The sequence below is a fragment of the Lithobates pipiens genome, unplaced genomic scaffold (assembly GCF_037356315.1).
Source record: "Lithobates pipiens isolate NorthernLeopardFrog02 unplaced genomic scaffold, aLitPip1_a1.2 Scaffold_19, whole genome shotgun sequence".
Taxonomy (NCBI): Eukaryota; Metazoa; Chordata; class Amphibia; order Anura; family Ranidae; genus Lithobates; species Lithobates pipiens.
In genome coordinates, this window is record NW_027507764.1 from 583,287,372 (window position 1) to 583,314,402 (window position 27,031).

Genomic DNA, 27,031 nt, shown 5'->3' on the forward strand with positions numbered 1-27,031 from the left:
TTAAATGCAGGCACAGTAGCCCATTCAAATTATGGGCTGTTGTGCCCGAGCAAACATGGCTTGCAGAGCTGCAATAGTGTGAACCTAGCCTAAGGGCTCTTTCACACTTGAGGTTGGGGGGGGGGGGGGGGGGGGTGGTTTAAAACTATGCGAATTAACCGCATTTTACTTTTTTGCTGTCCCCTCAAAATAACTCAACACACAGCCATTAATGTCTAAACTGTACACTCCTAAGTGAAAATGTCCAAATTGGGCCCGATTGGCCATTTTCCTCCTGGGATTCCCGTGACTCGTTGCTGTTACAAGGTCTCAGGTGTGAATGGGGAGCAGGTGTGTTAAATTTGGTGTTATCGCTCTCACTCTCTCATACTAGTCACTGGAAGTTCAACATGGCACTTCATGGCAAAGAACTCTCTGGGGAACTGAAAAAAAGAATTGTTTCTACATAAAGATGGCCTAGGCTATAAGAAGATTGCCAAGACCCTGAAACTGAGCTGCAGCACGGTGGCCAAGACCATACAGCGGTATAACAGGACAGGTTCCACTCAGAACAGGCCTCGCCATGGTCGAGAAAAGAAGTTGAGGTCACGTGATCAGCGTCATATCCAGAGGTTGTCTTTGGGAAATAGACATATGAGTGCTGCCAGCATTGCTGCAGAGGTTGTAGGGGTGGGGGGTCAGCCTGTCAGTGCTCCAGACCATACGCCCCACCCTGCATCAAATTGGTCTGCATGGCTGTCATCCCAGAAGGAAGCCTCTTCTAAAGATGATGCACAAGAAAGACCGCAAACAGTTTACTGAAGATAAGCAGACTAAGGACATGGATTACTGAAACCATGTCCTGTGGTCTGATGAGACCAAGATAAACTTATTTGGCGTCAGATGGTGACAAGCGTGTGTGGGGGCAACCAGGTGAGGAGGACAAAGACAAGTGTGTCTTCCCTACAGTCAAGCATGGTGGTGGGAGTGTCATGGTCTGGGGCTGCATGAGTGCTGCCGACACTGGGGGGCTACAGATCATTGAGGGGACCATGAATGCCAACATGTACTGTGACATACTGAAGCAGAGCATGATCCCCTCCCTTCAGAGACTGGGCCGCAGGGCAGTATTCCAACATGATAACCACCCCAAACACACCTCCAAGACCACCACTGCCTTGCTAAAGAAGCTGAGGGTAAAGGTGATGGACTGGCCAAGCATGTCTCCAGACCTAAACACTATTGATCATCTGTGGGGCATCCTCAAACGGAAGGTGGAGGAGCGCAAGGTCTCTAACATCCACCAGCTCTGTGATGTCATCATGGAGGAGGGAAGAGGACTCCAGTGACAACCTGTGAAGCTCTGGTGAACTCCATGCCCAAGAGGGTTAAGGCAGTGCTGGAAAATAATGGCGGCCACACAAATATTGACACCCAATTTGGACATTTTCACTTTTGTTGCCAGTGGTTTAGACATGAATGGCTGTGTGTTGAGTTATTTTGAGGGGACAGGAAATTTACACTGTTATACAAGCTGTACACTCACTACTTACTTACATTGTAGACAAGTGTCATTTCTTCAGTGTTGTCACACTAGATAGAATGCAATATTTACAAAAATGTGAGGGGTGTACTTACTTTTGTGAGATACTGTATGTGATCTAGAGCTGCCCAGATCACTTTTTTTCTAAAAGCGTCTAAAAATCAATAGCAAACTCATGGTTAACTCCTCCATATACTGGGGCGTTTTTAGACTTCAGGGATTAAGGACATTTATGCAGCCAAATAGAGGGAGCAAATCCCCAAAAATGAGTCTTTATAGAGAAGCTGGTCATGCTGTGAGAGGAGCCATTTCATATCTTCCAGGTAAGATTGGGGGGGGGGGGGGGGTTGGAAAGTTTTTAAACTCTCAAACGTTTCTGAAGAGGTAAGTTTTTAGGTCAATGCAATCCAAAGTCATGGGATCCGCTGTGAAAATGATCGGTTTCGGTAAATTCCAAAGCCGGAGAAATTGTCAAGCTTCTCAGTATTATACAATAATCCCGGACGGGTTAGACAGGTTTTTTTAACCTTTTCATTACTGAGAGTTTTTTTTTTTTTTAGGGCTCACACACTTTCTTCAGCTTTACACACAATAAATCTACTGCTTCAAGATGATTTTTTTTTTTTATGCGTTTTGGTGCCTCTGCGATGCTTTTATGAAGCTTTAATCAAGCTTGGTAAATGCGTTGTGTGTGTTGATTTTCTAGTTTTTAAAGGGGTTCAATAGTTCCCCCAACTCATTAGTACCCCATTCAGTAGATCATTAGAACCCCTGCTCAGCAGATCCCCAGCTCATTAGAACCCGTGTTCAGCAGATCCCCAGCTCATTAGAACCCTGCTCAGCAGATCCCCAGCTCATTAGAACCCGTGTTCAGCAGATCCCTGGCTCTGTAGTACCCCAAGCTCTGCTGATCCTCCTCTCTCTCTCTTCATTCCTCGCTCACCTCCCACTATATTGCTCCCATGCTCCTGTCCCACACGTGACATCTGCTAGTTTCTCCTAATCTTGTTCCCAACTCTTCTGTTCCTCCACCACTCAGTCTGTTTGTCTCTCCAGTCCCCACTTACCTCCCGTTCTATTGCTCCATGCTGCTTACCATGTGTGACATCTGCTAGTTTCTCTCTCAGTGGTTCCCCAGCTGATCCTTCATGGCTCAGTCCTTTCTCTCTCCAGTTCCTGTTCACCTTCTGCTATATAGCTCCCATGCTGCTCACCATACGTGACATCTGCTAGTTTCTCTTTATCTTGTTCCCAGCTCTGCTGATCCTCCACTACTGTCAGAAACCATGAAATCAGGCCGAGACTGAAATACAATTCAATCACACTTGTTTAATAATAAAAGTATAAAAAGAACAAACTTAATCAAAACATAGCAAAGTTCAGTAACCGGAACGGATAGTCAGCCAGGCCAGAAGTCTGGAATCAAAGTAGTGGAACAGCAAGCAGGATCTGGAGCCAGAAGGGATGTCGGCAAAGCAAGTCTTGAACAGGATCACAGGAGATAGTTTCTGAGATGTTGACCAAGGCAGAGAGCCTTTGGGCTGGATGGCTTAAGTAGGCAGGACTGACGAGCAGGATATCATCAACAGCTGAGTAACTGTGGAGAGATAGGAGCTGGCAATTAGCCGAAAGCTGAGCGGCCAGGTCAGAGAAGCAAGGGCTGAGACAAGCCCTGACAGCCACTCAGTCCTTTCTCTCTCCAGCCCCTGTTTACCTCCTGCTTTATTCCTCCCATGCTGCTCATCACGTGTGACATCTGCTAGTTTCTCCCTCCCTGGTCCGCCATCTCTACTGATCCTTTGCCACTCAGTCCTTTCTCTCTCCAGTCTCTGCCCACCTCCGGCTATATTGCTCCCAGGCTGCTCACCATGTGTGACATCTGCTAGTTTCTCCTAATCTGGTCCCCCGGCTCTGCTGATCCTCCGCCGCTCAGTCCTATCTCTCCAGTCCCCACTCACTTTCCGCCATGGCCTTCCCATGTTGAGAACCGCGTGTGCCTGTCTACTAATTGCTCTGCTCCAGTCCGGACCCCGCTCACATTCCTGCCGCTCCATGCTGCACACCAGATGTGAGACGCTGACAGCGAGAGGAGAAAAAAATAAAAAGATTACCGAGCTTTGGTTTACATCATGTGATCAGCTGTCATTGGCTGTCAGCTGATCACATGGTAAGGGGCCGGGACCAGCCCCTTACTCGGATCGGTAAATGAGCAGGAGCTCTGCTGACTTCCATCATCCAATCATGTGTGGGCAAAAATGCTGATTTCTTTATTTTCCTTGCACATGATTGGGTGCTCTTTGCAAAGTGAAGCTTTATGTCATTTACTAAGCTCTCGCGCAACTGCACTTTGCAAAGTGCACAGTCTGTTTGCGTTTAGTAGATCACCCTCATAGTCTGCAGGAGCCCACATTGCACCTGTGATCAGCTGATTGCAGGTGCAATGCTTTCCAGGCTCCTGCTGAAAAAAAAAAATATAAATGCAAATTTATTTATTTTTTCCTGCAAAAATATGTGCATGTATAATTTTTTCTGCTAAGGAGAACTTATCCTTTGGGCAATTTTGTGATCTCTAATAGTTTAATCACAACCTTTTGATGGCCCGAGCTGTTTTTGCATTTTTGCACACATTTAAAAAAAATCATTTGCAAATATATCCACTTGATTTGTAATGCACTGAACCATGTCACTGTGTCGTGTTTATTTTTTAATTGCTATTGACTGAAATAAAGCACCCCTGTTTTGCGAAAAATAAGCTAATAATAAAATATTATTATATAAAATATTATTAAATAAAGCATTATATATTTTCTGAAAGCGGAGACCATGGAGAATAAAATGGTGGTAGCTCAATTTTTTATTTTCTTTCTTTTTTCTTTCTTTCTTTTTATTTTATTTTTTTTTTCTTCTTTTTTTTTTTTTTACAATTTGTAACAGTTTATCAACCACAAACTTTCAGTAAAAAATGCAATAAAGTTAATTTTAGGGAACACAAACACAATATATTGCCCAACTTATTGGCAAAATATAAAAAAAATTAGGTTGCATTGAATAAATAGATATTAAACATGCCATGGGGTTCCCGGGCCCACAGGTAGGGCAGCAGAGGGGGTAATGTACAAGGCATGCATAGAAGCAATTGGGGCGCTGTTTAGCCATTCAAAACACTTCTACCTTCCAGACGGCTTGTCGCATTTACACGCATTTATAAGCTACAACCTGGGAGTTTGTGTAAACCCCTCCCCCCCCCCCCTGCTGCCGACATGTATAAGATATAAAGGAAGTAATAAAATGGTCCCTTTCTCCAAGGATCCGGACTGTGACCCTCTCTGCAATGATGGGATATCCCCCCTTCAATCCTGGACCCTAATTTCCTTTGTAGTCCTTCCCACATACTGGAGTCCACTGCTGGGATAACCCCAGAAAGAAGTGCCACCTATCACACTGGGTTGAGGGGTGGGGGGGGGGGGGGTGTTGTGTGGTGTGAGGATACCATTGAGGTAATGCCAGAGAGACTGGGACAAAGGCATGGCACTCCAAAGAATTCTGTCCAATCACTATGGGCCTCCCCCTGCTTAAGTAGTGACAGCACTTGTCTGGGTGGGGGGCGTTGCCCGAGTGTCTGAGGCATGTGCTGTCACTCGGAACATATTGCATATTCAGCACTTGTGGGCAGCGTGGGGAGAGGGGAAGGCGAGTGTTGTCGGCCATGCTAACTTAACATCTTCAGCACTTGTGAGCAGCATGGTCAGACAGCGGTGTGGGGGGAGGGGAAGGCGAGTGCTGTCGGCCATGCTAACTCAACATGAGCAGCGTGGTCAGACAGCGGAGTGGGAGAGGGGAAGGCGAGAGTTGTTGGCCACACTACCTCAACATCTTCATTACTTGTGGGCAGCGTGGTCAGACCGCGGTGTGGGGGGAGGGGAAGGCGAGTGTTGTTGGCCACACTACCTCAACATCTTCATTACGTGTGGGCAGCGTGGTCAGACCGCGGTGTGGGGAGAGGGGAAAGTGAGTGCTGTCGGCCATGCTAACTCAACATGAGCAGCGTGGTCAGACAGCGGTGTGGGGGGAGAGGAAGGCGAGCGCTGTTGGCCATGCTAACTCAACATCTGCAGCACTTGTGGGCAGCGTGGTCAGACAGCAGTGTGGGGAGAGGGGAAAGTGAGTGCTGTCGGCCATGCTAACTCAACATGAGCAGCGTGGTCAGACAGCGGAGTGGGGAGAGGGGAAGGCGAGAGTTGTTGGCCACACTACCTCAACATCTTCATTACTTGTGGGCAGCGTGGTCAGACCGCGGTGTGGGGGGGAGGGGAAGGCGAGTGTTGTTGGCCACACTACCTCAACATCTTCATTACTTGTGGGCAGCGTGGTCAGACCGCGGTGTGGGGAGAGGGGAAAGTGAGTGCTGTCGGCCATGCTAACTCAACATGAGCAGCGTGGTCAGAAAGCGGTGTGGGGGGGGGGGGGGAGGGGGGAACACACTGTCTACCACTTCAGCTCAGCCTTCACAGCACCAATCCAAATGTGACAAAAAGGAATGCAGTCCTGGAGGACTGGGGGGAACTTTGAGAATTATGGTGAGACTTCTTCTATGGGTGGGCATTCTGACTTCATCACAACGGAAGCATTTCCTGGATAAAAGTTCAATGATCGATTTTGTATTTATTATTATCTTTATCATTTATTTATCGTATTCCTTTTTTTATTTTATTTTTTCTCAATTAATGAATTTGTGTTTGTTGGCCAGGATTTCAGTGTGAAGTGATCCCGCTGTTTAAGCCGCAGTTCTCTCCGAGGAATCTGGTTCTGGTCGCTGCGAAGGACGTTTCAGATTTAGGTGATCTTCTGGAGGAGATGACGGCGAGCGACTCGGCCATGTAACCTCACACAATTTTATTTATTATTTCAGTATTTTATTTATTCCTGAATAAAGGGCTTATCCTGAAACCAGTCTTGTGTATGGAATGTATTGGAGACTAATAAAATAGAACATACAATTTGTAACATATAACATTTGTTTTCTGTTTTTGGAAGTGGAGAGGCAGTGACGTTAGTGTATGAAATAGAACTGTTTTCAGGCACATTCATGTGAGAACCGAATTTGATTCTGTCAGAAATCCAGAGCTTGTCCTGTTCACATTCTCTCAGTTTTCTCAAAGGTTTAACCCCTTCGATACCGGGCACTTTCACCCCCTTGCTGCCCAGGCCAGTTTTGAATGACAATTGCACGGTCATGTAACACCGTGCAAAAAAAAATGTTATTGTTTTTTTTTCCCCCACAAATAGAGCTTTCTTTTGGTGGTATTTAATTATTATCCGTTTTTTATTTTATTTTTTGCTGGAAAAAGAAATGTCTGTTATACAATTTTGCAAAAAAAGTCTCTTTCGCTGATGAGGCTGCACTGATGAGGCTGCACTGATGAGGCTGCACTGATGAGGCTGCACTGATGAGGCTGCACTGATGAGGCTGCACTGATGAGGCAGCTCTGATATGCAGCTCTGATGCGCACTCAGAGGTGGCACTGATAGGCGGCTCTGATGGCTATTGGTGACACTGATGAGGAGGCACTGATTGGCATCCTTGATGGGCACGGGTTCGCATCTTGATGGGCATCCCTGGTGGGCTCTAGTGGGCATCCTTCATGGGTCTGCACTGATAATCCATGCACTAATTATCAGCACAGACCATCCTGTCAGGAGATGATCGGCTCTCCTCTACTCGCGCCTTGTCGGGGCGAATATAGGAAAAGCCTGATAAGCGGCACTTCCTGGTTAACATGTGATCAACTGTAATTGGACACAGCTAATCAGATGGTAAAGTGCCTATGTCAGAGGCTCTTTACCAGGATCTGAGATGCGGTGTGTCAGAGCGACACACCGCACTACCAATCGCTGCGCTGCGCACCTTATCCTGCTGGACGTCCTATGACGCCCCAGTCAGGATAATAGAGCCACTCTGCAGCCTTCATACGACGGGCAGGAAGTGGTTAAAGTAAAAGTAGGGCCAAAGTTCTTTTGGCCCTACTTTTCCTGTGGATCACAGGAGTGTAGTTAGTACGGCCTACTAAAGCCTGCTGTTGGCTGACATCACTGAGCCCACTCCAGGCTCTGCAGGGAACCCGACTTTGATGTTGGGATTCAGCCAGATGCCCGACCGGCAGCTGGCTCAGCCTCTCAGCAAGCCACTTCCTGTTCCAACATGACTGCTCACCAGTGCACAAAGCAAGATCCATAAAGACATGGATGTGCAAGTTTGGGGTGGAGGAACTTGACTGGCCTGCACAGAGTACTGACCCCAACCTGATGGAACACCTTTGGATGAATTCGAGCAGAGACTGCAAGCCAGGCCTTCTCGTCCAACATCAGTGCCTGACCTCACACATGCTCTTCTGGAAGAATGGTCAAACATTCCCATAGACGCCATCCTAAACCTTGTGGACGGCCTTCCCAGAAGAGCTGAAGCTGTTATAGCTGTGAAGGGTGGGCCAACTCAATATTGAACCCTAAGAACTAAGACTGGGATGCCATTAAATTTCATGTGCGTGTAAAGGCAGGCGTCCCAATACTTTTGAAATTGGCATTATTGGTGTGCATGGTTGGTTGTATGTGAGCAGCTGCTTCCAGAGCAATTTATCAAAATGTAATTTTTAACTGTTGTGAAGTAGAGGAAGTTTAGAATTTTTGTCACCTTTGATAATAAAGCATTATTAGACAAACTGCCTGGTCTTGCTAAGTAACCCCATCTCTTTGGGTTTCTTTGTGCCGTTGCCTACTCTGCCTGTTTGGTAATCAGGCACTGTGTTTATCCACACTAATCTGAGCAAAAGTGCGGTAAATGTCAGATATTTAATTTTAGTTTATATTATTTTTTTTTATTTTGGGATGTTTTTTTATATATTTTTTTTTTCGAAATTTTTAATTTTCGATATTTAATTAATTTTTATTTTTTGGGGGATATGGTGCTTGAACCATTTAAAAAAAAAATGTATTTATTTTTTATATATTTATTCTAATTTCATTATTTTGGAGTATGTTTTCTTGGACCGTTTTTTAACCATTTGCCTTCTGGAAGATTTTATTTTTCCCCTTCATGACCAGGATTATAGAGATATATATATATATATATATATATATATATATCTATATATATATATATCTATATATATATATATAGAGATATATATCTATATATCTCTATATATATATATATATATATATATATATCTATATCTATATATATATAATGTATATGTATGTTTTATGAAAAAATAAAAAAATTATATATTATATATATATATATATATATAATGTATATATGTTTTATGAAAAAATAAAAAAAATTTTTTTTTCATAAAACATTATATATATATATATATATATATATATATATATATATATATATATATATATATATATATATATATATATATATATATTACAGTGGGGATCGAAAGTTTGGGCACCCCAGGTAAAAATGTGTATTAATGTGCATAACGAAGCCAAGGAAAGATGGACAAATGGCATCAAAATTACAGATTAGACATTTTTATAATATGTCAAAAAAAGTTAGATTTTATTTCCATCATTTACACTTTCAAAATTACAGAAAAATGGCGTCTGCAAAAGTTTGGGCACCCTGCAGAGTTAATATCTTGTACTGCCCCCCTTTGGCAGGTATCACAGCTTGTAAACGCTTTTGGTAGCCAGCCAAGAGTCTTTCAATCCTTGTTTGAGGTATCTTTGCCCATTCTTCCTTACAAAAGTGTTCCAGTTCTTTGAGATTTCTGGGCTGTCTGTCACGCACTGCTCTTTTAAGGTCTTATGGTGGTGATCAGCGATTTATAATGGGACTGTGATAGTGTGGGGTGTAATCTGATGCTGGCTGGGGGGTACACTAACTGACGCCGCTAGTGATACTAATACAGTGATCAGTGCTAATACTGTATACTGTCACTGTCTTATTATTATACGTGATTTATATAGCGCCAACAGTTTGCGCAGTGCTTTACAACATAAGGGCAGACAGTACAGTTGCAATACAACTTAATACAGGAGGAATTAGAGGGCCCTGCGCATTAGAGCTTACAATCTAGAAGGGAAGGTCAAGAGATACAAAAGGTAATCGCTGTGGGGGATGAGCCGATGGAGAAAATGAAAATACAGTTGTTATGTGGAGGCAGGATAGACTTCTCTGAAGAGAAGGGTTTTCAGGGATCGTCTAAAAGCAAACAGAGTAGGAGATAATCGAGCAGATTGGGGTAGAGAGTTCCGGAAGGTGGGAGAGGCTCGGCAAAAGTCCTGGAGGCGAGCATGGGAGGAGGTGACGAGGACGAGTAGGATGGTATTTGGAGACTAGGTTAGTGATATAGCTGGGGGCAGAGTTGTGGATGGCTTTGTCAGTTAATGTTAGTATTTTGAATTGAATTTGTTGGGTGAGTGGCAGCCAATGGAGGGATTGGCAGAGAGGGGGGTCAAGTAATACAAAAGGTAACAACTGTGGGGAGTGGCTGATGGAAAGGTAAAAGTGCAGTAATTAGATAAAGGCGGGATAGGCTTCTCTAAAAATAAAGGTTTCCTAGGATCGACTAAAAGTAGATAGGAGTAGATAGTTGGACGGATTGGGGTAGGGAGGTCCATAGGATGGGAGAGGCTCGGGAAAAGTCCTGTAGGCTAGCATGGGAGCAGGTGACAAGTGAGCTAGAGAGCAGGAGGTCCTGGAAAAAATGAATAGAACAATTTGGTTGGGATTTTAAGATGAGGTTAGTGAGGTAGTGGGGGGCAGAGTTGTGGATGGCTTTGTAAGTTGTTAGTATTTTGAATTTTATTAGGTGAGTGGAGGCCAGTGGCGGAATTGGCAGAGCGAGGTAGAAGACGCTGAGCGATTGGTAAGGTGGATGAGTCTGGCAGCAGCATTCATGATGGACTGAAGGGGGGAGGAGCCTATGTAATGGTAAGCCAATGAGGAGGCAGTTGCAGTAGTCCAGGTGAGAGATGACCGAGGAGTGAATTAGGAGCTTGGTTGTGTCCTTGCTTAGGATGGGGCGTATTCTAGAGATGTTGCGGAGGTTGAGGTGGCAAGATTTGGACAGTGATTGAATGTGGGGCTGAAAGGACAGTTCAGAGTCCAGGGTTACCCCCTGGCACCCTGGCACGTGGAGACGGGTTGATGGTTGTGCTATCAATCTTGACAGCGAGATCGGGGGAAGGGGGCATGTGGGGGAGGAAATCTCATGAGCTTGGTTTTTGACAGGTTGAGTTTGAGGAAGTGGTGTGACATCCAGACTGATATGTCCATTGGTAAATTAGTGATGCGTGAGGAGATGGAGGGAGTGAGCTGAGGGGTAGAGAGATAAATTTGGGTGTCGTTGGCATAGAGGTGGTATTGAAAGCCATGGGAGAATATCGGCTGACCCAGGGAGGAGGTGTAGATCGAGAATAGGAGAGGCCCAATGACAGAACCTTGGAGGACCAAAGGAAGAGGAGGAAGTAGAATTGTAAGTAACGCTAATGGCCATTCCACACAAGGCAGATCCGCTCAGCGGGGGGGATCGATCCGTTGATCGTATGATGATAGGTCCATCTCCACTCACTAAGTAGGGAGGGGCCTTTCCGAGCGCTGCTAATTTCTATGGGGAAATTGGACAAAAACGGACAACATCTCGGTTTTCAACAGATCTCATCCTATCCACCAGACGGATAGCTGAAGGTATCGCCTATAAGTCTGTTTTTAGCAGATCTCATCTGATCCACCAGACGGATAGCTGAAGGTATCGCCTATAAGTCTGTTTTTAGCAGATCTCATCTGATCCACCAGACGGATAGCTGAAGGTATCGCCTAAACGTCTGTTTTTAGCAGATCGGATGGCAAACGGGTGTCCACCTGCCCATAGGGGTCAGTGGATGGCCCGCTCGGATACATCTGAAAAACGGCCAGGCAGATCCGAGCAGGCTTATGGTGTGAAAGGGGCCTAACGATGCGGTTATAAAAGTAGGATGAGAACCAGCAAAGAGTACAGTCCTGGAGACCAAAGGAGTGGAGTCTTTTGGGGGAGGAGGAGGCTGTCAACCATGTCAAAGGCCGCAGAGAGGGCCAGGAGTTGGAGTACACAATTGTGTCCATTGGATTTAGCTGGTAGTAGATCGTTTGTGAGTTTTAGGAGAGCAATTTCTGTGGAGTGTTGGGGGGCGAAATCCAGACTGAAGGGGATCAAGAAGGTTATTCTCGGTGTGTCGCTCAGTCGGTTGTAGACCAGACATTCAAGGACTTTGGATAATGACATGATAATAATAATATGATGATAATATAATGATGGATAATGAGTTTACTAATGACAGGGGTTAACGTCTAGGGGCGATCAAAGGATTAACTGTGTGCCTAATGCCGTGTACACATGACCGGACTTTCCAGCAGAAAAGGTCCGAAGGTCTTCCCAACGGAGTTCCGACTTGACTTGCCCACACACAAACGGACCAAAGTCCGTTTGTTTAGTATGTGATGACGTACGACGGGACTAGAAAAGGAAGTTCAATAGCCAGTAGCCAATAGCTGCCCTTGGGTCGTATTTGGTTAGTCGGATTAGTATACAGAAGAATGGTTTTTCCAATGGGAATTGATTCTGTCAGAAAGATTTGAAACCTATTTCTAGGTCCGTTTGGAATTTTTGAAGAAAAAAGTCAGATGAAGCCCCACACACGATCGTAATATCCGACGGAAAGATTCCGTAGTACCTTTTCTGCCGGAAACTCCGGTCGTGTGTACGCGCCATTACAGTGGCGGCCTGTCCATACAGGGCGCAGGGCTGCCGCCCCCCCCCCCCATCAATGCGCCTGGCCCTTAACCTGCATTCAGGGCGTTGGATGCATGGATTCCAATATGGGGGGGGGTTAAGCACGTGATTAAAGCCAGAGGCTCTATTAGGCTTCAAAGAAGGGCGGGACCGGGGTGTAGAGCACTGCACCCGAAGCCCACCCAGTTGTGTGACAATAGCGAATTAATATCCTCCCAGCGAATCGGGATGTGGGTCATGAGTCCCGTTTCCTGATTGCCCGAAAGGAGAAGCGATCATATTGCTCAAGGGGGAGGAGACGCACGGCTGGAGAAGCAGGGAAAGACCGACCGACCCACCAGCTGCCACTGTGACTCCAGGGATGGCTTACCCACAGTGGCTCAGCCATCCAGCACATCCTGGCACAGACCGGGGCGAAGGAGGAGGGGAGATCGGAGTCAACCCATGGGGAGGGGGGACGCCCTTCCCCCTTGGTGGGCCTCTTCTTAGGGGGTGTTCCCCGCATTCTTGTCCGTCACAGGGGGGTGGGGGGGTGGTCTCGTCTCCTGGTGAGGAGGGGTGTTGTTGGTTTGCCGCCACACCCGGATTATCGAGCGCCAGCCGCCACTGGTACCTAACAATGTGTAATGTGTGTAACGTTTTACTTTTACTACGCAATCTTCGCAGGGAATAAAAAAACAAGATCAATTTGTCAGCGTTTGAAGCTCTGTGTTTTTTTTTTGTTTTTTTTTGGAGCTCTGTGTTTTTATACCAACACAGAGCTCTCCTCTATGATTGATGGAGCCAATCAACAGTTCTCGGCAATTAATCATTGGCCGGGATCCGCTCAAATGCCTTGTGCTGTAACAAATCATAATCTGTAGTAATGTTCGTGGGGAGGTCCGCAAGCGGTTTATTTGTTTTATTTTAATTGATTTCTTTGGGGGTGGGGGATGTGGTGCTTTTTAACCATTATTCTATCTAATATCTTGTCCCACTCACACATGAAACATCCGTGATCACAGATCTGAGCAAAAGTGCAATAAATGTCAGACATTCTATTTTATTTATTATTTTATTTTTGGCTAGAGAACAAAAACAAGTGCGAGAGTTTACTGAACGATACGCCGTTATTAAAAATACATCAATGAATAGAATAATGAAGAAGAAAACTAAACCTGACAGAAATAGATTGATTATTACATTACAATTAAAGAAGTCTGATCAGAAAATCTCTTATGCCGCGTACACACGAGCGGATTTTCCGTCGGAAAAATCTTGGATGGTTTTTTTCCGACGGAATTCCGCTCAAGTTTGCCTTGCGTACACACCGGTCACACAAAAGTTCGCTGAACTTTCGACCACCAAGAACGCGATGACGTACGACACTACGATGAGCCGAGAGAATGACGTTCCATGCTTCCGAGCATGCGTCCAATTGTTTCGTGGGGATTTTGCGCGTCGGAATTGGTACAGACGATCTGAATTTTCCGATCGAAACTTTGAGAACCTGCTCTCAGTCTTTTGCTGACGGGAATTCAGCCAGCAAAAGTCCGATGGAGCGTACGCGCGTTCGCCTTTTTCCCACCAAAAGCTCTAGTCGCTCGTTTGCTGGCCGAATTTCCGATCGTGTGTACGCGGCATTACAATCCATGTGATTACGTTGACCTGAGATTAGAGTGGAGAATTTCTGGAGCCAGTGAAGTCCCATTCGTACTGCTGCGTTGGCGTAACGCTGTACTGCAGTATATGGTAACGCATAAAGCCGGGTGCGGTGCCAGCTCAGATTTAAGACAGCCTATTAAAAGTGAGTAAGCACATTTTTTATATTCTTTCATATTCATTAATAAAAATCCCCCCCCCCCCCCCCACAATGCAGACATCTAAGGTGCGGTTGTCCAACGGTGGCATTTGATTGGCGGCCTCTAGGATCCCTGGGATCGCGGCACGGCGCACACCTGGGAGAAGAACAAACTTCTTATCTTGTTCTGTTTTAGCGCCTTAGAGTCCTGGCGCTCTGCGCCCGGCGGCTGGGTGAAGGTGAACTTCTGGAGCAGGCCGCAAAAGAGTAGGAAGAGTTCCATGCGGGCCAAATTCTCCCCGGCGCAAACCCGTTTCCCTGCGGAGAAGACGAGAATTGTAACTGGTAATAATAAAATTTCACTTATTCGTAATTCAAGCGCCATCGTACCCTCCTCTCCCATTTCATTTTTTTGATGGGCGGCTTTTTCTACTACTTTTGGGTGGAGTGGAGAAGGATTAGAACCTCCCCCACCCCCCTGTTGGGTTTGTACTTCCTGAAGCTCCTTTGGAGAGATTTCCCCTCACCCACCCAGTGCCAGGAACTTCACCAGACAGGAAGTGATGGAAAATCTCCAACAATACCGACTGTCTGAACCCGTCATGTCCGAGGTCACTGAAACTTTCTTATTTGTCAGATGAGCTCTAAACTGTCACTTTTATTTTTCGGACAGATGAAGCCTTTTATGTAATACATTGTTACAATAAATTCCCCCCCAGCTGGCTGTGCTATGTGCTCTGATGTGGACACGTCATATAAGATCAGAATTATTTCCGGCCAGAAGCTTCCACTGTGCGGCATCTATGTGCTGAGCTGGGAAGAGCACGCTGCAATGATCTCTGCTTGTCTCACCACATTCTTTTATAACACTTTTTTTGCTTCTCAGGTTTATTTTTTTTTCTTCCTTCTGTTTCCATTGTTCTCTCTCTCCTACTATTATTTCACTCCGTTCAGTCTATATCTTTCCCACCCCAGCTCTCAGCATCGCTCTCCCCCTTTCCCACCCCAGCTCTCAGCATCGCTCTCCCCCTTTCTCACTCCAGCTCTCAGCATCGCTCTCCCCCTTTCTCACTCCAGCTCTCAGCATCGCTCTCCCCCTTTCCCACCCCAGCTCTCAGCATCGCTCTCCCCCTTTCTCACTCCAGCTCTCAGCATCGCTCTCCCCCTTTCCCACCCCAGCTCTCAGTATCGCTCTCCCCCTTTCCCACCCCAGCTCTCAGCATAGCTCTCCCCCTTTCTCACCCCAGCTCTCAGCATCGCTCTCCCCCTTTCCCACCCCAGCTCTCAGCATCACTCTCCCCCTTTCCCACCCCAGCTCTCAGCATCGCTCTCCCCCTTTCTCACCCCAGCTCTCAGCATCGCTCTCCCCCTTTCCCACCCCAGCTCTCAGTATCGCTCTCCCCCTTTCCCACCCCAGCTCTCAGTATCGCTCTCCCCCTTTCCCACCCCAGCTCTCAGCATCGCTCTCCCCCTTTCCCACCCCAGCTCTCAGCATCGCTCTCCCCCTTTCCCATCCCAGCTCTCAGTATCGTTCTCCCCCTTTCCCACCCTAGCTCTCAGCATCGCTCTCCCCCTTTCCCACCCCACCTCTCAGCATCGCTCTCCCCCTTTCCCACCCCACCTCTCAGCATCGCTCTCCCCCTTTCCCACCCCACCTCTCAGCATCGCTCTCCTCCTTTCCCACCCCAGCTCTCAGGATCGCTCTCCCCCTTTCCCACCCCAGCTCTCAGCATCGCTCTCCCCCTTTCCCACCCCAACTCTCAGTATAACTCTCCCCCTTTCCCACCCCAGCTCTCAGCATCGCTCTCCCCCTTTCCCACCCCAGCTCTCAGCATCGCTCTCCCCCTTTCCCACCCCAACTCTCAGTATCGTTCTCCCCCTTTCCCACCCCAGCTCTCAGTATAGCTCTCCCCCTTTCCCACCCCAGCTCTCAGCATCGCTCTCCCCCTTTCCCACCCCAACTCTCAGTATCGCTCTCCCCCTTTCCCACCCCAGCTCTCAGTATCGCTCTCCCTCTTTCCCACCCCAGCTCTCAGTATCGCTCTCCCCCTTTCCCACCCCAGCTCTCAGCATCGCTCTCCCCTTTTCCCACTCCAGCTCTCAGTATCGTTCTCCCCCTTTCCCACCCCAGCTCTCAGCATCGCTCTCCCCCTTTCCCACCCCAGCTCTCGGTATCTCTCTCCCCCTTTCCCACCCCAGCTCTCGGTATCGTTCTCCCCCTTTCCCACCCCAGCTCTCGGTATCGCTCTCCCCCTTTCCCACCTCAGCTCTCGGTATCGCTCTCCCCCTTTCCCACCCCAGCTCTCGGTATCGCTCTCCACCTTTCCCACCCCAGCTCTCAGTATAACTCTCCCCCTTTCCCACCCCAGCTCTCAGTATAACTCTCCCCCTTTCCCACACCAGCTCTCAGTATAGCGCTCCCCCTTTCCCACCCCAACTCTCAGTATCGCTCTCCCCCTTTCCCACCCCAGCTCTCAGTATAACTCTCCCCCTTTCCCACCCCAGCTCTCAGCATCGCTCTCCCCCTTTCCCACCCCAGCTCTCAGTATAGCGCTCCCCCTTTCCCACCATAACTCTCAGTATCGTTCTCCCCCTTTCCCACCCCAGCTCTCAGTATCGTTCTCCCCCTTTCCCACCCCAGCTCTCAGTATAGCTCTCCCCCTTTCCCACCCCAGTTCTCAGCATCACTCTCCCCCTTTCCCACCCCAGTTCTCAGCATCGCTCTCCCCCTTTCCCACCCCAGCTCTCAGTATCGCTCTCCCCCTTTCCCACCCCAGCTCTCAGTATCGCTCTCCCCCTTTCCCACCCCAGCTCTCAGTATAACTCTTGGCCACCGTGCTGCAGCTCAGTTTCAGGTTCTTGCCAATCCTCTTATAGCCTAGGACATCTTTATGTAGAGCAACAATTCTTTTTTTTCAGATCCTCAGAGAGTTCTTTGCCATGAGGTGCCATGTTGAACTTCCAGTGACCAGTATGAGAGAGTGAGAGCGATAACACCAAATGTACTACACCTGCTCCCCATTCACACCTGAGACCTTGTAACACTAACGAGTCACAAGACACCGGGGGAGGGAAAATGGCTAATTGGGCCCAATTTGGACATTTTCACTGAGGGGTGTACTCACTTTTGTTGCCAGCGGTTTAGACATTAATGGCTGTGTGTTAAGTTATTTTGAGGGGACAGCAAATTTACACTGTTATACAAGCTGTACACTCACTACTTTACATTGTAGACAAGTGTCATTTCTTCAGTGTTGTCACATGAAAAGATAGTGGGTTAGCTGCACTTTGCCATAAAATCCTATTATATCCTACAGATATGGGACACTTTCTGAAAGCGCACCAAACCTGCAGGTAATAACAGAAGTCTATGGCTCGGTGCAGGTCACCCGCAGGTGCATTGTGCTGCACCTGTGGATCAGTTTAAAAAGTAGCCCAGTATCCACTGCAGACAGCTATGCCCATAAATACACTGATTTTAGTAATGAAATTACCTTTTAATAACAGTCTTTCATTCAGGTATTGCTGGCTGTTGCTGTCCCAGGCGGATGCATTTGGTCCCTCCATCACTCGTCATCACTCCACCTGTGACAGGAGCCGACGCTATACAGGAAGCATCGGCTCATGTGGATCTGCTCTGCAGCTGCTTGCTTCCTCTACTGCCAGCTTCATTCAAAAACACTGATGCTCTGGCATGGCAGGTCGGTAACCCACGATCTGGGCTTGCCAACCCGCCATCCCAGCACATGAGGTCGTTGGCCACATCAGAGGGCTCCGCGGGCCATATGTGGCCCCAGGGCCACTGGTTGGGCACCCCCTGATGTAAAGGTGCAGGTGTCTCAATACTTTTGATAATATAGTGTGTGTGTGTATATAAAAAAAAAAACTCACTCTCTCTTTCTCTTTCTATAATTTTTTAATAATAATAAAATAATAAAATTAATAATAATAATAAAATAATAAATATCATATTTTTGTTGTTCTCACCTGCAGAGAAAGCCATGAACGCGGTCTTTGTGCGGAATTGTCCCTTTTCATCCAGAAAATGCCCCGGGTTGAACTCTGCGGGAGTCTCCCACTGGCTGGGGTCAGATAGCACCGAAGAGATGAACGCAATCACTGTGGTCCCCTGAAAAGGTAAATGAGAGTCCCTATGTACATTCAGTTTTATACATCAATTAAAATAAAACTCATCCGGAAAAAAAAAAAAATATATATATATATATATATATATATATATATATATATATATGTGTGTATGTATGTATATATATATATATATATATATATATATTATATTTTATTATTATTCTTCAAAAAGTTTCCATACTGTTCTAAGCTTTATTAAATATATATATTAAAAAAGGTGGATCTCAGGTGTGAGCAAAAAGAGGGCAGCTATGCTCATACATACATACATACATTGGGACCATGGAGAATGAGCATAGCCACCCTCTAACAGGAAGTCGGATCACAGCACAGAATTTGGAGATTTGGGGAAGGGCGAGGGCAATAGAAGGGACTCTTTTTTTTTTTTTTTTTTTTTTAAAAGCTCAGACAAGCTTAAAGCGGGAGTCCGCCGTTTTTTTTTTTTTTTTAAAGCCAGCAGCTACAAATACTGCAGCTGCTGACTTTTAAAATAAGGACACTTACCCGCCCAGCGCACCCGCGACGTCGGCACCCGAAGCCGATCTCTCGATCATCTCTCGGGTGCTGCTGCCGCCGCCATCTTGGGTATGGGAATCGGGAAGTGGAGCCTTGCGGCTTCATTTCCCGGTTCCCCTACTGCGCATGCGCGAGTCGCGCTGCGCAATAAGGATGGTCCCCGCTGTCTCTGGGATCCGTGTGTTTCCCAGCAGGCAGTGGGGGGACCTTCGGAAAGGGGTGTATATTCTGCAGATATCTATGCCGGAAGTGGGTGCATATACCTGTACTGTACAGGTACCTGCACCCCCCTCCCACCTGAAAAGTGCCAATTGTGGCGCCGGAGGGGGGGGGGGGGTTCCAATGAGCGGAAGCTCCACTTTAGGGTGGACCTCCGCTTTAATAAATGTTGCACTTTTGAACAGATGTAGAGAAGAGAAGGCTTCAGATAAACAGGTACAACTTACAGTGGGGTCAATTAATATTTGATCCCCTGCAGATTGTGTAAGTTTGCCCACTTACAAAGAAATGAAGGGTCTATACTTTTTATTATAGGAGTATTTTATATGATAGAGACAGAAAATCGACCAAAAATCCAGAAAAAAAGACATTAAACAAATGCTATAAATTGCGTTGCCGTTCAGCGAGTAAATTAAGTATCTGATCATCAAGCAAAACATGACTCGGTACTTGGTGGAGAAACCCTTGTTGGGAAGCACAGAGGTCAGACGTTTCTTGTAGTTGGTGGTCAGGTTTGCACACATCTCAGGAGGGATTTTGGTCCTCTCTTCTTTACAGATCTTCTATAAACCATTAAGGTTTCTTGACTGTCTCTTGGCAACTCGAAGTTCCAGCTCCCTCCATACATTTTCTATAGGATTAAGGTCTGGAGACTGGCTAGGCCACTCAATGACCTTAATGTGTCTCTTCTTGAGCCACTCCTTTGTTGACTTGGTGGTATGTTTTGGGTCATTGTTATGCTGGAAGACCCATCCACGACCCATCTTCAGTGTTCTGGCTGAACGAAGAACGCTCTTATCCAATATTTCACAATACATGGCCCCATCCATTGGCCCCTCAATGCGGCAAAGTTACATAGTTACATAGTCAGGTTGAAAAAAAGACACAAGTCCATCCAGTTCAACCTTAAAAACAAATAAATAAAAAAAAAAAATACAAAGTACAAAAAAATACAAAAATAAAAAGTCAGTCTGTACATTTAGCAGGGAAATGGCCCCAAAAAGCATCATGTCTCCACCTCCATGCTTGACTGTAGGGATGATGTTCTTAGGGTCAGTGGCGTAACTAGAACCTTCAGGGCCCCGATGCGAGAAAACCATGAAAGGCCCCCCCTGAACCCCAGCCAGGGCCCTTCCCCCCGAGTCCGGCGGTGGAACTCCAGGGCGTGGTCACAGGTATGACCTTTGTGAGCCCTGTAGTTCCACCACTGGCATCAGTAGTTTTTTTTTTATTATTATTTTTTTCAATTTTTAGGTGCCCCATTGGGGGACTGTGCCTAGGCAGGATGGGGTCCCCTTAGTCCCCAGAAGAGATGAGGTCCTTTTCTCCAAGGCAGATGAAGTTACTGCCCCCAGGTGAGAAGGGGTCCCTGTCCCCAGGGGAGATGGGGGTCCTTGTCCCCAAGTAAGAAGGGGCCCCTGTCCCCAGGGGGAGATGGAGGGGGTAAGTAATGGTGTGTGGGGGATGGGGTCCTCTCACTCACCATGACCAAGCTGCAGGCCGTCATCTGTGTATGACGGGGGAGGAGGGGGGCTGGCAGACAAGCCTGCAGTGTCCTCCCGGGGGGCTCTCATAGGGCTGCACTGCATCTGTGTGCTTAAAGTTTGTTTACCCGGGAGAAGTATGCAGTGTGGGCCGGACTCGGGGGGGGGGGGACTCTGGCTGGGGAGAACAGACATCGGACTGAGCAGCAATGCATGGAGCAGGAGAGGGGTACTCTGAGGAGCCGGCCGAGGACACAGGTCATGCAGGGAATGCACAACTAAAGAGCAGCCAGTGTGATAGTCGAGCATGGAGCTCTGCTAGTCACCCTACGCCTCCAGCCACCCGTGTGCATGGTGCACTGGTACCCCTAGCTGCCTATGCTGCTGCCGGCCATATGTAGAGGGGGCTGCATGGGCCCCCTGCAGCACAGGGCCCAGTTGCGGTCGCAACTGCTGCACCCCCTATAGTTACGCCCCTGCTTAGGGTCATGGTCAGCATTTCTCTTCCTCCAAACACGGTGAGTCAAGTTAATGCCAAAGAGCTCAATTTTGGTCTCATCTGACCGCAGCACTTTCTCCCGATCCTTCTCTGAATTATCTGGATGTTCATTGACATGACTGTACATGTGCCTTCTTGGGGAGGGGGACTAAGCATGTTTGGAGGAGGAAAAATGCTGACTATGACCCTAAGAAGACCCATTCCTACAGTCAAACAGGGAGGTGGAAACGCGATGCTTTGGGGCTATTGCTCTGCTAAAGGTACGGGCTGACTTTGCCACATTGAGGGACCAATGGACGGGGCCATGTATTGAAAAATCTTGAATGAGAACCTTCTTCCCTCAGCCAGAACACTGAAGATGGGTCTTCCAGCATGACAATGACCCAAAACATACCGCCAAGACAACAAAGGAGTGGCTCAAGAAGAAGCATATTAAGGTTATGGAGTGGCCTAGTCAGTCTCCAGACTTTTATCCTATAGAAAATTTATACAGGAAGTTAAAACTTCGAGTTGCCAAGTGACAGTCAAGAAACCTTAAGGATTTAGAGAAGATCTGTAAAGAAGAAGAGTGGACCAAAATCCCTCCTGAGATGTGTGCAAACCTGATCACCATCTACAAGAGACGTCTGATCTCTGTGATTGCCAACAAGGGTTTCTCCACCAAGTTTTGCTTGGGGATCAAATGCTTATTTTACTCACTGAACTGCAACTCCATTTATAACATTTGTATTGTGTGTTTTTTTTTTCTGGATTTTTGGTTCATATTCGGTCTCTATCATATGAAATACACCTATGATAAAAATATGTAAGGGTTTACAACCACTTTATCTAAATCAAGTTTACAACTGATAATGAGATCTGATAGCACAGTACAGACGGGGTTAATTATGGTAAATACAACTCCCTTACAAGTAGTTTTGTTCAGTACTGTTGTTTCTAGAAGAGAGCTTCTAAAAAGATAAGTTGCAATTTTTACATTTTCATTCAGTTACCCTACTTTAACACCTATGCGTTTTTTTTAGTGCGTTTTGCAGTTTGCAGAAATGCACTACAGTCCATTTAACATGGTTTCCTATTGTACTAGTTCACATCTATGTGTTTTGCGGCTGGTGCGTTTTTAGAAAGGGTCGGGGACTTTTTTTTCCCAGCGATTTGGACTAATAGATAAAAAAAAAAAAAAACGGCGTGGGGTCCCCCCCCCCCAAAATAATTACCAGACCCTTTTCCAAGCATGCTGCCTGGCATGTCAGGAAAGGGAAGGGATAAGCGAGCGCCCCTCCTGAACCATATTGCATGCCCTCAACATAGTGGGGGTGGATGCTTGGAGGCGGGGCCCGCATGGGGCCCACCCCAAAGCACCTTGCCCCCATGTCGAGGAGGCCAAGGGCCTCTTCTCGACAACCCTAGCCGGTGGTTGTCGGGGTCTGCAGGCAGGGAGCTTATCAGAATCTGGAAGCCCCCTTAGACAAGGGGACCCCCAGATCCCGGCCCCCCACCCTATGTGAATGGGTATCGGGTATATTGCACCCCTACCCGTTTACCAAAAAAGCAGTGAAAAGTAAAAAAAAAAACAAGAGCTAGTTTTTGACAATTCCCGTCTCTCCCGGTGCCCTCGTCTTCGTCCATCACCGTTTTCTCCCCGAGCTGGCATTTTTTAGCGGGTAACCGGCAGTGGCGAGGAAGAAGAAGAAGATGGCAGCGAAGAAGAAGATGGCAGCGAAGAAGAAGATGGCGGCGACGTAAGTAGAAAGAATAAGAAGGCCGCGGTGCGCAGGAGGAGGAAGAAGACAACACTGCGAGATGACAGCTCGGGGAGAAAACGATGGCGGAAGAAGACGAGGGCCCCGGGAGAGACGGCACCAGGAGAGACGGCACCAGGAGAGACGGCACCAGGAGAGACGGCACCAGGAGAGACGACAGCAGAAGAGACGGCGGCTATTTTACTAATAAAGGAATTGTCAAAAACTGGCTCTTGTTATTTAAACTTTTCACAGCTTTTTTGGTAAATGGGTAGGGGTACAATGTACCCGATACCCATTCACACTGAGTGGGGGGCTGGGGGTCCCCTTGTCCCCCAGATTCCGATAAGCCCCCCGCCCGCAGACCCCGACAACCACCGACTAGGGTTGTTGGGAAGAGACCCTTGTCCTCATCAACATGGGGGCAAGGTGCTTTGGGGTGGGCCCTGCCCCCAAGCACCCACCCCCACTATGTTGAGTGTGGTGCGCAGAGCCCACACCCCCCCCGCCCCAAAGCACCCATCCCACCCCATGTTGAGGGTATGCGGTCTGTTATGGTTCTGGAGGTGCTTGCTCGTCCCCTCCCTTTCCTGACCTGTCGGGCCGCATGCTCGGATAAGGGTCTGGTGTGGAATTTAGGGGGGGGGGGGGCACGCCTTTTTTTTTTTTTAACTTTTGTGTGTCGGGGTGAATCCCTACTAGACCCGAGGGGCCTGTTATGGACCTTGGGGGGAACCCCACGCTGTTTCTTTCATGCATTTTGTTTGCCGGCAATTTTTAATTTTTTTTTACATTCAGCTTTCAACGGGGAACCCCGCTGACATCTGATGACTCATCAGTTGCTAAGGACGCGGCGGCCAGCTTTCCGGCCCTCTCCTTAGCAACCAGCTTTATACAGTGCGTTTAAAGAGAAAGAGATAAAACGCAAAATGCATGAAAACCGCATGCAAAAACACATAAAAACGCTGGTTTAAAAAACACAAAATGCACTGAAAAAAGGCCTGAAAACGCATCAAACGCACCCGCATAGGTGTGAACTTAGACTTATGCTGTGTGAATGGCAATATGGAACAAATGGAAAATAGGAGCTGTCCCAATTTGGCTGCAAAAGTGGAAAGACCAGGTTGGCACGTTGTAGCAATAAATGGGCACCCTCTGCCCGTTGATAATCCCGCACCTTGGGAATAGTGTAACCTCGGAAGTGGGTGTCCTCTGTGACGGCGTGGTAATGGGCCATCGGTGCCAGGTCTAGAACTCTCTGTATCTCGTGGATCACGGCGTTGGTGTACGGCATCTGCGCCCTGTCCGTGATCCCAGCTTGGCGCTGCGACTCCGTCACCTCATCGATCTCCTGCTGGACCTTGGCTGAAGGAGACACCAAACACAGAACACTGATTGTTTCCAGAAAGCAATGGGGGGGGGAATGAGAAAATATTTCCAACTCGGCAAAAGCGGACCTCCAGGCAAAAGCAAAAGATGCACATTAGTGCCGTTCGTCATTCGTAAATGTATTAACCACTTCACCCCCGGTTCACGTCATATGGCGTCGGGGACTTGAAGTGGAGATTATCTAAATGATGCCTGCAAGCTGCAAACATCATCCAGATATCATTTTTTTTTTTCAGCCTGCACCGCGTTTCGTCTTTTTATGGTTGCAATGTTATCTCAGAAGATTTAAGTAATACAACAAAATGGCCTGTGTTATTATCTACAGGACAAATGTAGGTTAACCGGTTGCTGATCACCCCACCAACATATACCGCGGGTGGGTGGCTCTTCTGTGCAAAATCACATACAGGTACGTGATCAAGTGGGTCCGGAGGACAAAACGGCAGATCGACGTTCTGTGAGAGGGGAAGACGGAGATCCTGTTTTTCTGCTAAGCAGGAACCACAGATCTCTGTGTTTCTACAGTTAAAGCACCTCCCCCACACCGTTAGAAAGCATTCTCTAGGGACACATTTAACCCTTTGATCGCCCCCGATGTTAACCCCTTCTTTGCCAGTGTCATTAGTACTGCAACAGTGCAAATTTTTTTTTTTTTTTTTTTTTAGCATTGTTTACTGTATTGCTGTCACTGGTCCTCAAAAAAGTGTCTGATTTTGTCCGCCGCAATGTCACAGTCCTGTTATAAGTCGCTGATTGCCGCCATTACTAGTAAGAAAAAAAAAAGAAAAAAATTCCATAAAAATATTTCCTAGTTTGTAGACGCTATAACTTTTGCGCAAACCAATCAATATACGCTTATTGGGGTTTTTTATTTTACCAAAAACATGTAGCAGAATGCACATTGGCCTAAATTGATGAAGAAATTTGATTTTTAAAATTTTTTTTTTATTGGATATGTTTTATAGCAGAAAGTAAAAAAAAATATATATATATATATATATATATATATATATATATATATATATATATATATATATATATATATATATATATATATATATATATATATATATATATATATATATATTTTTTTTTTTTTTTTTTGCAAAATTGTCGGTCTGCTTTTGGTTTATAGCGCAAACATTTACAGCCATAGAGGTGATCAAATACCACCAAAAGAAAGTTAAATTTGTGGGGAAAAAAGGACATCTGTTTTATTTGGGTACAGCGTTGCACGACCGCGCAATTGTCAGTTAAAGCAACGCCGTGCCGTATCGCAAAAAAAAATGCTCTGGTCATTAATGTCGGTAAATTCTTCCGGAGCTGAAGTGGTTAAAATATGAAATTAAGTAAAGTCATGTGATGTACATAATTTGACAGTTTTCTCTCTATTCTAACGCTTTCTGACCAACTGTCTTATTTCTTTATCCCTTACCTCCTGCACTCCGCTCTATTGGGTGAGTGTAAATAACAGCCAGCCCCCGCTTACTTCCTGCACTCCGCTCTATTGGGTGAGTGTAAATAACATCCAGCCCCCGCTTACCTCCTGCACTCCGCTCTATTGGGTGAGTGTAAATAACATCCAGCCCCCGCTTACCTCCTGCACTCCGCTCTATTGGGTGAGTGTAAATAACATCCTGCACTCCGCTCTATTGAGTGAGTGTAAATAACAGCCAGCCCCCGCTTACCTCCTGCATTCCGCTCTATTTGGTGAGTGTAAATAACAGCCAGCCCCCTCTTACCTCTTGCACTCTGCTCTATTAAGTAAGTGTAAATAACATCCAGCCCCACGCTTAGTGCATTGGGTGAGTGTAAATAACATCCAGCCCCCGCTTACCTCCTGCACTCCGCTCTATTGGGTGAGTGTAAATAACATCCAGCCCCCGCTTACCTCCTGCACTCCGCTCTATTGGGTGAGTGTAAATAACATCCAGCCCCCGCTTACCTCCTGCACTCCGCTCTATTGGGTGAGTGTAAAAAACATCCAGCCCCCGCTTACTTCCTGCACTCCGCTCTATTGGGTGAGTGTAAATAACATCCAGCCCCCGCTTACCTCCTGCACTCCGCTCTATTGGGTGAGTGTAAATAACAGCCAGCCCCCGCTTACCTCCTGCACTCCGCTCTATTGGGTGAGTGTAAATAACAGCCAGCCCCCGCTTACCTCCTGCACTCCGCTCTATTGGGTGAGTGTAAATAACAGCCAGCCCCCGCTTACCTCCTGCACTCCGCTCTATTGGGTGAGTGTAAATAACAGCCAGCCCCCGTTTACCTCCTGCACTCTGCTCTATTGGGTGAGTGTAAATAACAGCCAGCCCCCGCTTACCTCCTGCATTCTGCTCTATTGGGTGAGTGTAAATAACAGCCAGCCCCCGCTTACCTCCTGCACTCCTCTCTATTGGGTGAGTGTAAATAACAGCCAGCCCCCGCTTACCTCCTGCACTCTGCTCTATTGGGTGAGTGTAAATAACAGACAGCCCCGCTTACCTCCTGCACTCCGCTCTATTGGGTGAGTGTAAATAACAGCCAGCCCCCGTTTACCTCCTGCACTCCGCTCTATTGGGTGAGTGTAAATAACAGCCAGCCCCCGTTTACCTCCTGCACTCTGCTCTATTGGGTGAGTGTAAATAACAGCCAGCCCCCGCTTGCCTCCTGCACTCCGCTCTATTGGGTGAGTGTAAATAACAGCCAGCCCCCGCTTACCTCCTGCACTCTGCTCTATTGGGTGAGTGTAAATGACAGACAGCCCCCGCTTACCTCCTGCACTCCGCTCTATTGGGTGAGTGTAAATAACAGCCAGCCCCCGTTTACCTCCTGCACTCCGCTCTATTGGGTGAGTGTAAATAACAGCCAGCCCCCGTTTACCTCCTGCACTCTGCTCTATTGGGTGAGTGTAAATAACAGCCAGCCCCCGCTTGCCTCCTGCACTCCGCTCTATTGGGTGAGTGTA

General features: G+C 47.1%; 2 protein-coding genes across 2 annotated transcripts in view; one reads left to right on the plus strand and one right to left on the minus strand.

The window, feature by feature from the left end:
• METTL25B (methyltransferase like 25B) overlaps positions 1-6,469 on the plus strand; it is a gene marked incomplete in the record, with an annotated part of 46,561 nt that extends 40,092 nt beyond the window's left edge. The window contains 1 exon segment of the mRNA XM_077493501.1: positions 6,270-6,469. Within this exon segment, the coding sequence (XP_077349627.1) occupies positions 6,270-6,403 (134 nt within the window).
• A 6,875-nt stretch (positions 6,470-13,344) lies between these two features.
• Positions 13,345-27,031, minus strand: part of LOC143997722 (cytochrome P450 2C8-like) — a 58,117-nt gene continuing 44,430 nt past the window's right edge. Inside the window, exons 8-10 of the mRNA XM_077493503.1 lie at positions 23,873-24,060; positions 18,077-18,218; positions 13,345-14,407 (exon numbers count right to left, since the gene is read on the minus strand). Of these exons, the coding sequence (XP_077349629.1) occupies positions 14,214-14,407; positions 18,077-18,218; positions 23,873-24,060 (524 nt within the window). The 3' untranslated portion in view covers positions 13,345-14,213. The remainder of the gene's footprint in view (positions 14,408-18,076; positions 18,219-23,872; positions 24,061-27,031) is intronic.